The following is a 17,017-nucleotide window of genomic DNA, read 5'->3' as shown; positions in this document are numbered from 1 at the left end:
CTGCCTCTTCTAAATCCATACTGTGACTCTCTCATGTTCAGCTCTGTTACTTCCCTTAATCTTTTCTCTAATATTTTCTCCTACACCTTTGCTGAGTGGCACATTAGTGTTATTCCTCTACAGTTTTTACATTCCTTTCTCTCCTCCTTCTTGAATATGGAAACTATTAGTCCCTTTCTTCAATCTCTTGGCACTTCTCTCTCTTGCCACACTGTTTTCAACACACTGTACAGACACTCTACACCAATCACTCCTGCTCCTTGTTTTCACTGACACTTCATCTATTCCAGGTGCCCTACTTCTCTTCATAGCTTCCTTTACTTCTTTCCATGTGAGATTTCCTTTTTCTTTCCTGTTTTCTTTTTCCTGCATTTTTTCATGTTCATTTCCTTTTTTCACGTTCAGCAATTTCTCAAAATGATTTCTCCACATTCTCCTTATTTCTTCATCCTCTTCTACAACATTCCCCCTTTCATCCCTTAGCTTACAGCTGTCTCCTCTTTCTCTTCTCCTTTATCTTACTAATCCATACAATACTTTCTTGTTCCCATCTACATCTTCTTCTAGCACTGTGGCCCATTCTTCCATCCACTTTCTTCTTTCCTCCTTTGCTACTGTTCTTCCCTCTTTCATCTTTTCCATGTACTCTTTTCATGCATTTTGTGATTTACATTTAACCCATTTTCTAAATGCATAATTTTTGTTTTTCACTGCCTCTAGTTCTTTCATTCCTCCATGGTGTTTCTTTCTTTCTTTTCTTGCTTGTCCTTCCACATACCTTTTCAGCACCTCTCTACTAATTCTGTATCTAATGTACTTAGATTAATGCACGGCTGTCGGTAGGTGAGGGACACATCCCCCTCAATAATTGATGAGGGGGGGATCATCCTCCCCAATATTTTTTCCTATTTTCGAAAATCGTTGATATTCTTTATCACTAATTCAAAGTTGCTTTTTTATTCTTCCAGATTATGTACAGGACACTTCAAGAATATTTTGAAGACGATGATGACTATAGATTGTTTAGTGCTGTAGAAAGTTCATCTGAGAGGTTAGGCAGTGCCAACAATCATGATTTTGTGAATGATAGTGTCAGTGAAAATGTGTCTCAAAGTGTTGTTTCACCAGTACTGGTTAGTAAACTTAAACAAAAAAATGAGGCTGTAGGCAGGCAAAGGACATCTGAGTTTCTTCCACTGAGTAACCAATCTGTATTGGATCTCCGTGTTACAGACAGAGACTGCCCTAATCCACCTTTTTGGAAAAATAATCAGCGAAGGTTAACAACAAGTGGATGTGAAGAATCACGAAGACGTGACCAGGAAAGAACTTTAAATGGATATTTGCCTCAGGTGAGTTGCATTTAAATGATTTCTGATTCTCCCTTCTCAAGGAAAAATTCGCATAGAAAATTAAGTTGCCGTTGACATATCGTGAAATATTACTCATTTCAGTTAAAACTTCATGTGCAATGTGGAGTATTTTTTTAAATTTTTGTTACATGGCATTTCATTTTGGGGGTGAAATGATAAATTCGGCGAAGATGAAAAATTGGAAACATCTGATACCCGTTCATTCATGATCCAAGATCGAGCACAGATCCAGTTGAAGACGAATCAGTAATGCATTTGATGACTTGCAGTTACAGCCTGCAGTTTCTGTGGTTCAACGGACATTGCTCTGTGCGATGTTGCCACGATCCACGTACATATTTACTCTCTTGAATAATATAATCTGTGCAAAATCTGTTTCGCAATGTGAATTGACATTGATAATGGATTTTAAAAACAGTTCCAAAGACCTTCAAAACAAGATCAATATTGTATTTGTAGGACTACCCAACACTAAGAATAAGTTGTTTCGCAAATTTGATAAGAACATTTTTTTTTACAAATTTTAATAATCTGAAAATTAACCCCTTCCCTGTTTTCGGCGTAATATTACGCCCTTGGTCACTATAGCTTATTCTGTGTTGGGCGTAATATTACGCCCGCGAACATCTCTGACTGAAGTAACCTGAACAGAATAATACGTTTTTTGTTGGTGAAACATGTGTTTTGCTAATGAAGAAACAATGACCTTTTATTTAGTCACTATTTTCAGTGCCGACAAAGAAGAAGAAGAAGTTCAGAGGAAAGTTAACTGTTTTTGTGTTATGCTGACAAAGTGCAAACGTTCGTTGTGTGTCGCGTTTAGTAAGTTGCTTTATGTACATTTTTCGTGTTGCGTTATTTGAACTGTTGGTGATTTATTGTTGGTTTTGGTGTGTAAAATGGCAAAGAGGAAACGTGCCAAGTGCCAAGAAAAGTGTTCAAGTTCAGATTGTTTTTCCTAAGTTCGAGTTTCTAATAATATCTAACTGTGGCGGTGACTGCCCCCCTACTTTTTGCCACTTTTGCCCCCACACTGTGCAAATTTTTTTCTACAAAGGGAAATATACAGTCTTTGCCCTCCCCCGCCCCAGTTTTGGCACATTCCCCCCTCCCTGGTTTTGGAACCCAATTCACTGGTATCTAATAGTATTGTGAAACAGGATTGCGAAATATTTTTTCCCCTCATACCTATTAAAGATATTGCAATGAAACTTGGCGGACACATTACATATAGACCATAATATTTTTCAAGGATTATAATCGGGTACCTATATCCAGGGCCAGTCCAAAAGTTACCAAAAGGGATTTTTCGTAGGGAAATTTCCCGAATTATCCCCGATTTCCCTTTCCTCATACTTGATGTACACATATGCGTGGTACTATTTGAAAGCCTGTTCTATTCTGAAGAGAAAGACGTATGAACCGTGATACTTGGATGAATTGTGCTGAAGCAGTAGCTGCTTAAAACATGTTTAAAACCTTTCTGCCTGCACTGTACTAAAATTTTATCATGATCGTACAACCTGTTATTTATTTATAGGAATTCTAAATGAGTGGTCATTTGCAAAACAAGAAAAAAACAGCGGCACGATGATAAAACTCGTGTTTATGTAGGTCTACTGGTTAATTTTTAATTGGAGTCCAAACTCGAGTTTCTATAATTTTTGATACGGCAGTAAGTACCGACTGCAGGCATCACTCCAGCCAGTTACAGGGTGATGTGTGATCAACACAATGAACCCCCAATTGTTGTCGTAGTTTTCCATGACCAGGTTACGCTACTCATTCTTTGCTCCCCAATTTTCTCTCAATGGTGGGTGTTCACCGGTCCCATACACAGGCTAAAATCTCAGGAAAAAAGTTGTTAAGCTTCCCCCTGGGGACTAGAACCTTCACGTGTCCCGTAGTCAATACCCAAAGCTTATGCGCAGCGATGGTGCAGGGTTTGAACTTAATTAGGACAGTTAAAAGATTCCACTAAATATTATTTACAAGGTACATTATGATATGAAGAGTGAGCCGTCACACTTTGCAGCAAGCAGCCATTCTTGGTTTATGGTCAGCTCAGGCTTGGAGCTCTGATAGATTTTAATTTAAGGCTCGAAGGACATCAGCTTGAAACGAGATGTTATTCGACCAGGTGTTGGATGCACTTACAGCATGGCGACAAACTCAAAAAACTGCGAAAAGTGAGGGAATTTCAGAGGTCAAATCGACAAATATTACTTGGAACTGTAGATGCGATGCAATGAACCTGCTAGGCAGGACTGTTATATTTGATGAACTCTTAAATATCACATTTAAAAAATGTACTGAATTATCATTTTTTTTCTTGTCTGTATGGGAGCAATAAGGTGATGGAGCTTTCAACCAGATGAGGTTCGAGGGGGGGGGGGGGGGCATGCAACCACTATGGCCCCATCCTACAGATGACCAACACCGTAGTATGGCATTTTGTCAGACATTCTGAAGGCAAACATCATTGGGCTTCACTGATGCATGCGATTTTTGTCGTATATCACTATCCAAGTAATGTCGAATTGCTACAAAGTGCCTCTCTACGGCATCCAACAAAAAATGAATGCATGGCGCTCTTATGTAGAGTTGCAAAAAAGCCAGCTTTTTTGAATGGACTTTTTTTTTCGCTAAAAAGCTGGCTTTTTTGGAAAAAAAACTGGAAATTTTGGCTTTTTACCAATTACAGCTAACCTATTTCACTTGAAGTTACTGTTATCCAGCGGCGGCGCCAGGATTAATCATCAAGGGGTGCTGAGGGGGTGAGGAAAAAAATTTAGTGGGTGTGTTGCTGTAAATAAAGAAAACATGAAACACACATGCAAACTCTCAAAACTGGTGGGGGGATGCAATGACAGGTTACTTCCCCTTGGTAGATAAGGTTTAGCATTAATTACTGAGTGAAATGAAATTATATGTTTGAAGTATATAACTTTAGATTGACATCCATTTTCCAGTGAGGCTCTATTCCCTTGCCCTCCCCCTGGACGTCCATGATGATATGTATTAAGTCTTCTACTCCAAGAAAGTGGTCATACAGTGCAAACATTCAGATGTACGTTGCAGTCTTATTGAACTATGTAGTGAAATACAAAATAAAATTATCCTTGCCTTTAAAATCAATTTTTGAACCTTTTCAATGTAACCATCGGAGGTACAAAATACATAGGACATTAATATGTACCTTCCGCCTGCCACTTCAGGACAAAACGCGAAGTGCACAGCAACTTCATCTTCGTTATAATCTGTTCTGTCGCACTATCCCAACGAACTGTAAAATTTCTTCCTGAAAATTGGGCCTCTTCGTAACAGTATTTGAAAAAAGCCAGAAATTATACGATCACTAGACATGTTAGTTACATGGAGCAAATACATAGAACATATTAACAAGAAAACTACCCTTCTTGTTAGAACTTCCATTAAATACATTTCCCAAGTACCACCTGGTGATACCTTTGAAAGCAGCTGAAATTTTTGTTTCAGTGCGAGGAAGAACAAGGAGGCGGAAAATAAAACGTTTATCAACAATGCCAAAAAGAAAGTAAAACATAACTCACATTAAGCTATAGATATTTATCGAAAACCAAACAGACAACTTGAAGAAACAAAGAAGAAATATTCAAAACAACAATAGTGACGAAATTTAAAAAAAGAAACGGATGCTGACCTTTATAGAGGCTCCCGCCAGTACAGGAAACTATGTATATCAGAATCTCTCTCAGTGCTGTCCTGTTGCAATAATAACAGTCTTACTTCAGTACCTAACATTCAGCGCTCAATATCACAACATGACATAATATGACACTCTAAGAGTTACTGTTTTCAGTTGAACGTAGGGGGTGCGGAACAAAATTAAGGGGTGTGCAAGCACCCCCTCGCACTCCCCTGCTGTTATGAGTTTACAGGTTTGTAGTGACATATTTTACAACTAGCTAAAAATGTTGACATGATGTAGCAGCCAAGAGACAGGTATTGGCCAATCCCAGTGGGCATGTATTGCAAAGTGTTTCGGATACAATTTTAACCCTAGATTACCGATGGGGGGGCTTGCAGGCCCACCATCCCTATTTCTTTAGATTTTTGAACTATTTGAAAGTAAATTACTTTGTTCCCTAGGATTTTCCCAATATTTCTGTACTACTTATGTTCATATAAACTTAAATGTATTTAGGAGGCAAAATGGATTTAATGGGCATATCAGGCACCATCTTTGAATGCGTCTCCTTCGATACACTCATGCCGGTGACAGTGTACAATTGATTGGTAATGATGGTAATTATTATATTTAATAAACAACTGCACTTCTACAAACAAAAAAAGCATTAATAAAAAAATATGGATTTTGTGAGTTTTAGTGAATGATAAAATATATGTGAGACCCTCGTACAATAATTGGTTATTATTTTTTATTAATGATAGTAATTTTTGTGATTATTATAATTAATAAATTACTGCACATATGAAATCAGCAAAGGAAGCAGTGATTCAATAATAAAATGGTTTTCTGAATTTTAGTTAAAAGAAAAAATAGTGTGGGCCTGTGTGCCGCCCCAGATATCTAAGTTTCTTGTACGGCATTGGTAAGCTAACGTGAAAACTAAAGGTGTAGTCCTGATGAGCACATCTGACCATGAAATTGTAAAATATGAAACAAATGTTGATATCAAAATATTCGATGTTTCGGGGCAATTAAAAATCTTTACTGTTCACAACACACATGCAGAAGTATATGTATTACGTGAATGTGTTTATATATCCTATTTAACGGAGCTTTGAGATGGAAGCAACACGTGGCTCTTGCAAACCAACCCTTAGAAGTAATTGCAACCTTTCGAACCGAAGCAACAAAAGCTGCAAGTGTCGCTTGTTACTTGTCCTGTACAGTTTTCTCATAGAACTTTCAGACAGATGCAACAAGTGACATGTGTCACTTGGAAGCAGGCCTTCAGTAATCTCAACCTTTTGAACCAAAGTGCGACAACGAGCTAATAATGTCACTCGCATGTTGCTCGGACTATACTGTTTTCTCAGTGGTGTGCATTGTGCCGCTTCGGTCTGTTGTTCTTGCATGCACTGTGAATGTTTAGCGTTATACTGAAGGAGACTGCGTCTTCTGTCTGTGACTTCAGTCTGAAAGCTCCTTCAATGGCGCGCATCGTGTCGTCTTGGTCTTGTTTCTTTTTTTGTGCATGTGTGGTGAGTGCTTGCTTATAGACTGAATGGGCCCATGTCATTTGTCACTGCAATGTGACCCCCACCCCCCTTCGTAACTGTCATGAGTTGCTTTGGTCTGAATGCTCTCTATACTTTACAAGATTGTTTGCTACTTTATCAGAGATTTAGAATAAATTTAGCCTGTAACTCACAGAGAACAAATTGCTCTCTATACTTTACAAGATTGTTTGCTACTTTATCAGAGATTTAGAATAAATTTAGCCTGTAACTCACAGAGAACAAATTGCTCTCTATACTTTACAAGATTGTTTGCTACTTTATCAGAGATTTAGAATAAATTTAGCCTGTTGTTGATAGGTAATAAGAAGGGGTCTGAGGTTCAATCCTCAGTGGAGGCAGAGTGCTTCGGATCTCATTTCAATCTGTAGGTCTAGTCCAAATTAGCCAGATTTTATAATAGATTTTCTTTTTTACATTTGCGGCCAATCTTATTTACTTCTGCTTCAGTTTTAGTGCCATTGTTTTTCAACCAGCAGGCCAAAAAGATCCTTTGCACCCAGGGGTTGACAACTAATTTAAATCTAATTTTATATTTGACAGCAAGTCTATACATAATTGAACTATTTATTACTCTTTATGATTATGTCATAGTTCATATATTAATACTTAATATTAATTAAGGGTGCATATTAATTTACGCATAAAGTTTAAAAGATCAGAAATGTATTTATAAGTGAAATTTTTGGGTTCAGGGCATCGACTTGTAAGAAATAAATGATTTAACGTCCTGTTATTAGTCGAGATCCGTTAGGTCTCCAATATGACATATCAAGGAGAGAGAAGGAATTTAAGCTTGTAGCTATAGAAGAATTAACATCAGGGCATTTATGACAACAGTAAAGGAAGCAATGATGAAGACCCAAGAAGAAAAGAAACTCATCTTTAGGAAATAATATAAAGATGACATGATTGCAAGTTATATGCCCATAACAGAAATTTTCCAATGGTTGATTGTAAATAGAAAGAAGAATTTCCAATGATTGATCGTAAATAGAAAGAAGAATTTCCAATGATTGATTGTAAATAGAAATTAAGAAGTACGTAGTTCCAATGACTGATTGAAAGAAAAATAAGTCTTTCAACATTAAGAAGAAGAAGTTTCCAATGATGGATTATAAGTAGTAGTTTCCAATGATTGATTGAAAGAAGAAGTTCCAATGATTGATTGAAAGAAGAAGTTCCAATGATTGATTGAAAGAAGAAGTTCCAATGATTGATTGAAAGAAGAAGTTCCAATGATTGATTGAAAGAAGAAGTTCCAATGATTGATTGATAGAAGGAGTTCCAATGATTGATTGAAAGAAGTAGTCTTTCAACATTAAGAAGAAGAAGTTTCCAATGATTGATTATAAGAAGAAGTTCCAATGATTGATTGAAAGAAGAAGAAGCCTTTCAACATTATAAGAAGAAGTTTCAAATGATTGATTGAAAGAAGAAGCCTTTCAGAATCGTAAAAATCCTAAAGTAGGAGCCTGTGAAATGTGAGAAGAAGCAGCATAATGTATAGAATCATTACAATGTAGAAAGAAAAATAAACTTATTAACAATTAAAGGAAATTGTATAATAAAGAGAATACTATAAATTGTATAGATGTTTTTCCAGAATATATTTTCAGTTTAGACCTTCCGTAGTGGGTAAACGTTGTGTTTTCTTTCAAGTATAAACATTATTACTCAATCCTAATAGCCCTAGGTATCTCTTGTTTCTACCCAGAGCTAAGCCGGCTCATGCCAAATAGAATGTGGCAAGAGTTTAAGTGAGACTCAGAGCAGATGCCACAAAAGCCATTGTCCAAGGTTACGAAAAATTTAAGGAAGCTCTTGTCGAACTAGGCAATGCCAAAGAAGAGAAGAGTATTGTAAGAAGTGAAGCGAACCGGCTCTCATGGCAGATGTCGTCCCTGGAAATTGCATTGTTAGTCGTCTTGTGGAATGACATTTTAGAGAGATTTGATGCTACGAGCAAAACACTCCAGGATCCAATGTTAGTTCTTCAGTTTGCCATTGACATTTTGAGATCTTTAAGAGTTTTTATAATCAAAAAGGAACTTGTTTTCTGAATATGAGGAGATAGCCAGAAGAAGTAGTAGCACAGAAGAGTACACTAAGGAACACACTCATCAGCGGGTGAGAAACGTCCAACTGTATCCTCTTGATTATGAAAATGAATCTGAAATCCACCTCTCGCCTAGTGAACATTTCAGAGTGGAAAGTTTTCTACCAGTGATTGATCAAATAACCTCATCACTCGCAGACAGGATTTTTCCCTATGAAAGCGTCGCAAAGAGGTTCAGTATTCTAAATGAACTTGCAGTGGAAACTCCCATCACTGGCCACTCTAGGACCTTAACAAAATTCAAGTATAATTCCCGGTTTTCAAGGTGAAATTTCCAAAACATTCAAGGGTACAAGCACATGTTTTCTCTATTCCAACATTACGAATTACCGCCTCTCATCACCTACACACAATACAACGGGTCTGTGTGATTCCAATGCATCCAAAAATTCTAATTAATTTCAATTAAATGGTATATACATTTTAAAAAAATAATTTTAGGTGGGGAGTTTACATTTGTCATTTCACATACGCAGGCTCAAAATACATCTACAAACTCAAGTCACAAATGTTATGGAATATACTAATCTACGAAAAATTGTTAATTGTATGAATTTCAAACTTATATTTACCTAATCAACTTTATGACATCTTATCTTGCAATAATCTATGTGCCTGTCAGATTGTTCTGCAAAGGACACTAACAAAGTAAACGGATTGAGAGAATTCTGTTTTATTTTCCGAGCAGTTTTCTTTTCTTTTCCTTCCTCGATACTGTGAAAAACTTCCTTCGGGGCATTTTGAAATGTATGAATTCATTTGGATTAATAAAAATTGCAATTTTTCGCGTCTTTGGAGAAAAATTCACGTAGAATTCACGCATAATTCCTGAAATCAAGGAATTCCTGGTGAGTAGCCAGGCTGTGGAACCCTCACTAGAGAACGAGCTCAGTTTGCACACCTAGTAGCAATGTCAAACTTCAGGAAGACATCTCAATGGAACTGTCTATGTATAATATTGTATGTAAGAACCTGTTCTGCAGTACATTTCCCAATGTCGAAATTCTCTTTAGAATGTATTTGGTCTTAATGGTAACAAACTGCAGCAGAGAAAGATCTTTCTCAAAAATGTAATTAGTGAAAAACAGGCTTCGTGCTGCCATGGGACAACATCGCTTATCCAATCTTTGTTTATTAAGCATTGAACATGAATTTCTTCGTGAATTGGACTTCGATGATATAGTAGATGAATTTTCGACGAAAAAGGCAAGAAAGTGTGTGTACTGTAAGTGTTAAGCCTTCGGGAATTTTTTTGAAGAAAGTGTAGTTATCACAATTTCCACAATGAACCTGTCTGTAATTGTCCACTAGATGGACCGTGCATATGTAGTGACATATTTATTCTTAATTGTAAATAATATCATTTATAATAAATTATGTACGTAAGTACAGTCGACTGCTCAGTTCTCTGCTTCCTTTTGAACTCCTTAGTATTTACTTTATATTGTAGTTACGGTGTTCACTCTTCATAATATACTGTAGACATTTAGAATCAGAATTTTACTGCTGCTATAGCGCTACAATTTTCATCCTGTAACTTTATTTTACTTCACTATTCTCCCTGCAAACCTATTTGGGATATGTTCGATTGTGAATGACTACTGATTCTAAAATCACATCTACCATTTCAACTGCTGAAAATTGGTGGTTAACATATTGAGCTAATAAAGCTCCTAGTAAAAAATAATATTAAGTTGGGGGGGGGGGGGGGGGCACAAAACATTTTGTCCAGGGGCCTCCACAATCCTTGATACGGCCCAGCTTGGTAAGAGAATCCTTATTAATCATTATTTTTAGAAAATAAATCCTTTTGACATTATGTTTTAAAATTTTTATTGGTAATTCCACGTGAAATCACCCAATTGAAAGACAAAAAGTTGCTTCATAGTCACAGATTTGCTTCCAACATTTTTTCCTGATAGATAATTGGTCCAATATGACAAATATGTAATATTGGACTGGTCCAACAAATATGTTGAAAGTTACAAATTTTTGAAAATTTGAAGATTTTCCGAAATTGAGTGGGTAAATGAACGCACCACATGACACAAAATATGCAATATCTCGGAAACTATCTGGAGTATTGTGATGATTTAGGTATTGTTGGAGAGGAGATGGACAGTCCTAACAGAAAATAACTGTGTTACCATTCTTACTTGCTCAGAAAGTAGAAAAAAATTTAAAGGAAGTAATGTGTTGTGATGAAATAAACACTCCACTTTGGGTAATTGTTTGATAGGGAATCCCAGGTTTTACCACAATGAAAATTGTTACACAGCATAATCAATACATGTTCAACATAATATTAATAAATCAGAAAGGTAATATTTTTCATAGTAAGAATCTCACAGGTTTCAGTATTGGGTGTATGAACCAATGTTTCCACTGGATTTTTTAAAAATGATCCTAAAACACACTCAAATTACCACATAATATTTTTAGAAATATTGAATACGTGGGAGATGCATTACTATGATGTTTATCCACTTCTAGCTCACAGAAATTGTACCAAGATCAGAGTTTTTGTCCAGAATGCGTGTGGGTCAGTCCATACCAAATAGTCCAGTACTGGTTACTTAACCATTTTTAAGAATGTTCATATTTTTGTGGTTTTAACCCCAAAGCAGGCATTATTTTTCCAAAGCTTGACATCATTTAAAAATGGTGACCTTTTTTTGTTTTGTGACTTTCGGCTTTTTTGGCCTTTGCATACAGTTGCGATAATTATAACAACTCAGCTAAGAAAAATGATAGCAAGCTTTATTATATGCCCTGTATCCTTTTTCACAATTTCAAATGCAAATGGCTGAAATTTAAGGCCAAAACTGATATTCAATTTTGAAGAAAAATCAAATTGTAGTGTTTTCTTTAGTATAGAAGTAATGTCACATCAGAGCTATATTTTTTTTATTAGAGGAAATACAGTCTGCGCGGAAAGTATTGACGTCAATTATTTTCGTGTTTTTACATAGGACCATCTATCTCCTAAACGACACCGTGAAAAGAGTTGTCGTTCATGGGCAGTAAACTACCACCTGAGATCTTCCTTTGTTCGTAGCTGCAAGTTTCAACTCGCTCAGTTTCGAGTGGGAGATGTTGTTGTACGTGCGCACGTGCGTGTGGTATTTACTGTGAATTTTGGGCTGTTGTGTTGGTGTTCTGAGTTGATTTTGTGTGTGAAACGATGCCTTACAACATTTTGAAGCCTGGTGATACTGAGCAGGTGATTGCCTTGTTTAGAGCAGACATAAAAAGCACAGAAATCGCGACACAAACAGGCGTGAACCTGAGAACAGTGCAACATTTGGTGAAACGCTTCAAGGACGAAGATGGGGTCAAAATGCCTTGCCCAAAACCTGTCTGGTCGGCCTAGGAAAGTGTCTGAAAAAACACTGCACATCATGAAAAGGCAGCTAAGGAACCAACCTTCGTTAACAGCTAGGGAACTGAAAGAAAAAATCCTCTGTTGCTTGATAATGTGTCCCTCCGGACAATTCAGGAGAAGATCCATGATGACTTAGGGCTACGCAGTTACAGAGCTCACCCGAAACCTTGCCCTACAGAGAAGCATCGTAAGAAAAGATGGGATTTCTGTAAGAAATACAGTACCTGGACTGTTCATGACTGGAAAGAAGTGTTGTGGAGTGATGAAGCCACTTTCTATGTTACTGGTAGTGGTTCCAAGCGAGTGTACCGTTCTCCCGGTGATGATCCCACCCTTCCTCAGTACACACATCCAACTATAAAACACCCTCCCAGTATTATGGTCTGGGGTTCCTTTAGTTATGGTGGTGTAGGAGAGTTAGTTATTCTTCCTAAAAACCAGACATGAATCAGTACTCCTATTTTGGGCTCTTAAATGATGTTTTGGAAGTGTCCTTCGAAAAAAGTGGAGGAACTTTTTTTATGCATGATGGGGCTCCTTGTCACACAGCCAAAAGTGTGGTTTCATGGCTCAAAGATGCTTGTGTCCCTTATTTTGATGATTGGCCAGGACAAAGCCCCGACCTAAACCCGATTGAAAACCTGTGGTCTATCATGAAGCGACGTTTAAGGAACAGGGACACATCTACACCCCTTAAGCTAGAAGCTGCCATAAGGGACATTTGGGTCAATCTGCCAGTTAATCTCCTCCAAAACCTGGCTTTGAGTGTTCCAAGGCGACTGACAGAATGCCAGAAGCATAAAGGAGGGTCGACAAAATACTGACTACAAGGTGAGTAGTACAACATTGATTTTGTTGTTTGTTTGGTGTATACATCTGTTGTGGTTCTTGCTTTCACTGGTGTGGCGTCAATACTTTCCGCGCAGACTGTATATGCATCCAAAGTTTTGGCAGAAAATATTTGAGCTCTGCTACTGGTTTCCTCTTTTAACTATAGTTCTTTGAAAATGTTAGTTTTTCATTATTTTTTTTCAGAATTTGAGCCCCTGCATCTCTTGTGGGTGACCTAATAGAAATTTGATATTTACAGCACAAAGAGTACTCTATGAGAGGTGTTGCGGTAATGACCGACTTATAATTCTTTGAGACTCTGGTTATTTAAGTTAACTGTTTTACCTTAGGCGTAGTTCTACCAGATGAATAACACGGTACATCGATTTATATTTTAGAATATTTATAATACTAAAGAATACATATTGGTATGTAGAACCGTAATTACAACTGTCTAATATCGTAGATAATAGGAGACGCGCGCGTAGTATGTTGCACGGCCGAGCTCACATGAGCAAGTCAGTCAGTCTCCTCGCTGCGCGCGCATGCGCCGCAGACGGCTCGCAGCAGAATGCTTTCATTCCCGAACATACTCCCCCCGGTTGAATGAACATAATTCAACTAATCTCAGTCTTTACCTATGGGGAGGAGCACAATTTTACTGACACTTCTTCTAAAACCGCCGTCTTTCGTTTTCACTGTCACTACACGCACTAGTCCATCGTTCCCAGGATGCACCGCTTCCACCTTAGCTAGTTTCCACTGTAGTGGGGGTACGTCGTCCTCCTTCAGCAGTACAACTGTCCCTGGAGATAAGTTCTTCGTGGAGGATGTCCACTTCTGGCGTTGTTGAAGAGAATTTAGGTATTCCTTATTCCATTGCTTCCAAATGGATCTTCTCATCTTCTGTATCAGCTGGTATCTGCTGAGTCTATTGTCAGGTATGAGGGTAAGGTCAGGTTCTGGGAAGGTTGTTATGGGTCTGCCAATGAGAAAATGCCCTGGAGTTAATATCTGGTAATCTGATTCGTCGGGTAAAATGCAAAGTGGTCTTGAATTTAATATTGCTTCAATCTGGCAAAGTAAGGTACTTAACTCTTCGTAGGTTAGTATGGTGCTTCCCATCACTCTTCGTAGATGATGTTTTAGCGACTTAATCGCCGCTTCCCAGAGTCCACCGAAATTTGGCGCTCTTGGCGGTATGAATTTCCATTCAAAGTGCTCATTTGCAGCGTAGTCTTGAATGACATCTTGAAACTGGGTAGATTCAAACATATTTCGTAGTTCCTGAAGTTCTCTGTGTGCACCTCGAAAGGTACTGGCGTTGTCACTGTAAATGGCTGCACATTTTCCTCTTCGGGATATAAATCTTTTCAATGCAGCTAAAAATGCTTCTGTTGTTAAATCGGTAACAATTTCAACGTGTACAGCCTTCGTTGAGAAACACACAAAAAGTGCAATGAAACATTTTCTCGTCGATTTGCTCCTTGGTGCTCCAGTCTTTATCTTTAGAGGTCCCGCGTAGTCTACGCCACTGTACATGAATGGATAAGCTGCTCGGATTCTGTGCTCAGGTAGATGTCCCATCAGTTGTTTACTGGCTTCTGATTTAAGTCTATGGCATTTAACACAATAGTGTAGGATGTGCTTAACTATTTGTCTTCCCCGGACGATCCAATATTTTTGTCTGATAGAGGAAAGTAGTAACTGTGTTCCAGCATGAAGTAATCTGCGATGTTCGTATTCAATTAACAGCCGTGTAAGACGGGCCTTAGGAGGCAAGATTATCTGATGTTTAGCTTCAAAAGCTAGATCGCTGTTTTGTAAACGTCCGCCCACGCGAACAATGGAATCGGCGTCGAGAAATGGATACAGATCTTTTATTCCACTGTTTGGTGAAACTTCTCTCTTGTGTGTTAAGTCTTCTATTTCCTGCGCGTAGAATAAGGCTTGCGTTACTTTAATGCATTTATCTGTGGCCCGTTGCAAATCCTTGGCATTCAGTTTCGAAGTATCAATATTTCTCTTCGTGGGTCCCTTGCAATTATCAATGAAAATATGACAAAGTGCCATAACTCTTATCATTCTCAAAAGGTTAGAGAATCGCGTAAGAATTTCATCTGATTTGTGTGTAGTTACCAATGAGGTTATTTTCACCTTCCTTCGTTCTGGTACTTCTATAGGTGCATTCATTCCAAAACTGATCTCGTTGATGGCCAACTTCGGATCTTGATCTGATTGGCTTAGAAGTGCTGGTCCTTGTAACCAAAGTGAGTTTCCCTTTAGCTTCAGGGGTTCGACTCCTCTCGATAACATATCAGCAGGATTATCCTTTGACCTTACATGCCGCCAATCACACACCTGCGTGTACTCCTGTATTTGAGCCACTCTATTTGCCACAAAGGGTTTCCATGTCTCTGGGTCCTTTGCAATCCATGCCAAAACAATCTGCGAATCTGTATATAAATGTACCTCGTTTATTTGGAGATTCAATAAAGGTATCACTTTATTAACTAATTTTGCCAATATAAGTGCTGCGCACAGCTCAAGGCGAGGTAAAGTTATTTTCTTAATCGGTGCAACTTTCCCCTTGCTGCACAATAACCGTGAATTAACTTCTCCTCCTGCAGTTACAGTTCTGACGTCAATGCACGCGCCGTACATTCTCTCAGACGCGTCAGAAAACCCGTGAATTTGAATGTTTATTATCTTCCCTTTAGGTAAAATACATCGTGGAACCTTAATGTCTGAGATATAGCATATTTGTGCTTGTAAAGTCTTCCATTCGCTTAATACATCTGAAGGTAACTCATCATCCCAGGATACATTTAATTTCCATAGTTTCTGTAGAAACTGTTTAAACAATGCAATAACAGGCCCAATAATTCCGAGCGGATCGAAGAGTTGCGCGATTTGACTGGCAACCCTGCGCTTGCTTAATGTTTCTTGAACGTTCAAATCGTAGCAGGGCAAATTGTTTTCTTTCTTTGCACGTATCGTCGAAAAGTTTTGTTTATCGTAAGGAGGTTTGCTGCAGCCAGCAGCCTTACTGTTTCTTTGATTGTTGATAGCTGGGTGATTGTTTACACAACAAGCGTTGGTGTCTGCTTTCTCTGCTTGATCCCACGTAGGGGAAGTTATAATGTATTTCTTCCTCCCGTCGACTGGATTGCTGCGTGGATGGTAGGTTGTAAGATGATGTTTCTTCGCCGGTGCGAGTGTAGCCAACTCAGCATTGCGTTCTGGCGCTAGCGCTGAATCTCCGTCTGTTAATATGCAAAGAGTGTCGGCGGTGGTATTCCAATTGACACCTAGAGTTTTTGTACTGTCGTCGTTAAACAGAATCGTGTCTTTAACTTCACGTAGCTCTAAAGGTATAGTTTCCATTACTCTTGCAGAATTGGATGCCCATTTTCGTAGCTTAAATCCTCCTGCCGATAATAATGCTGACAGTTCTTTACGTAGATTAATGGCTTGATTCTCGTCTTCTTGCCCTGACAGCAAGTCATCTATATAAAAGTCTCTCTTCAGTATTTCAGCAGCTTGTGGATAGTTGTGCATTTCGTCTGTCGCTAGTTGCTGTAGGCATTTAGTTGCTAGATATGAGCTAGATGTCAGACCATAAGTTACAGTGTTTAATTCGTAGATCATCAGTGGTTCGTCGTGAGATTTTCTCCATAATATACACTGTAGTTTCCTATCAGAAGGGTGCATATGAATCATCCTATACATCTTCTCAATATCAGATTTCAGAGCGACTATATGAGTCCTGAAGCGAAGTAGTAACCCGAACAGGTCTTCTTGTAGAACCGGTCCTGCACTTTGTAGACAGTTGAGTGACCTGCCACTGGTCGTTTTTGCTGAAGCGTCGAATACGACCCGTACTGCCGTCGTGGAGCTGGCTATATTCACAACTGGGTGATGGGGGATGAAATATCGGATGTCTTCAGTTGCTGGCGCCTCTCGCACTTCCTGCACTGCTTGCATGTGGTGTAATCTCTCGTACTCGTTCATAAATTCCACATATTCTTCTTTCAATTCCAGTTCTCTATCTAGTCGGCG

General features: G+C 38.4%; 1 protein-coding gene across 1 annotated transcript in view; it reads left to right on the top strand.

Annotated features, from left to right (window-relative positions):
• Positions 1 to 17,017, top strand: part of LOC146003500 (uncharacterized) — a 133,891-nt gene that overhangs the window by 9,183 nt on the left and 107,691 nt on the right. Inside the window, exon 2 of the mRNA XM_083141789.1 lies at positions 969 to 1,352. Coding sequence (XP_082997915.1) covers positions 972 to 1,352 — 381 coding nt within the window. The 5' untranslated portion in view covers positions 969 to 971. The remainder of the gene's footprint in view (positions 1 to 968; positions 1,353 to 17,017) is intronic.

Source organism: Lepisma saccharinum, chromosome 20 (assembly GCF_977018435.1).
Source record: "Lepisma saccharinum chromosome 20, izLepSacc3.1, whole genome shotgun sequence".
NCBI classification, from domain to species: domain Eukaryota; kingdom Metazoa; phylum Arthropoda; class Insecta; order Zygentoma; family Lepismatidae; genus Lepisma; species Lepisma saccharinum.
The sequence above is the reverse complement of the archived record's forward strand: the minus strand, read 5'-3'. Positions and strand labels throughout refer to the sequence as shown.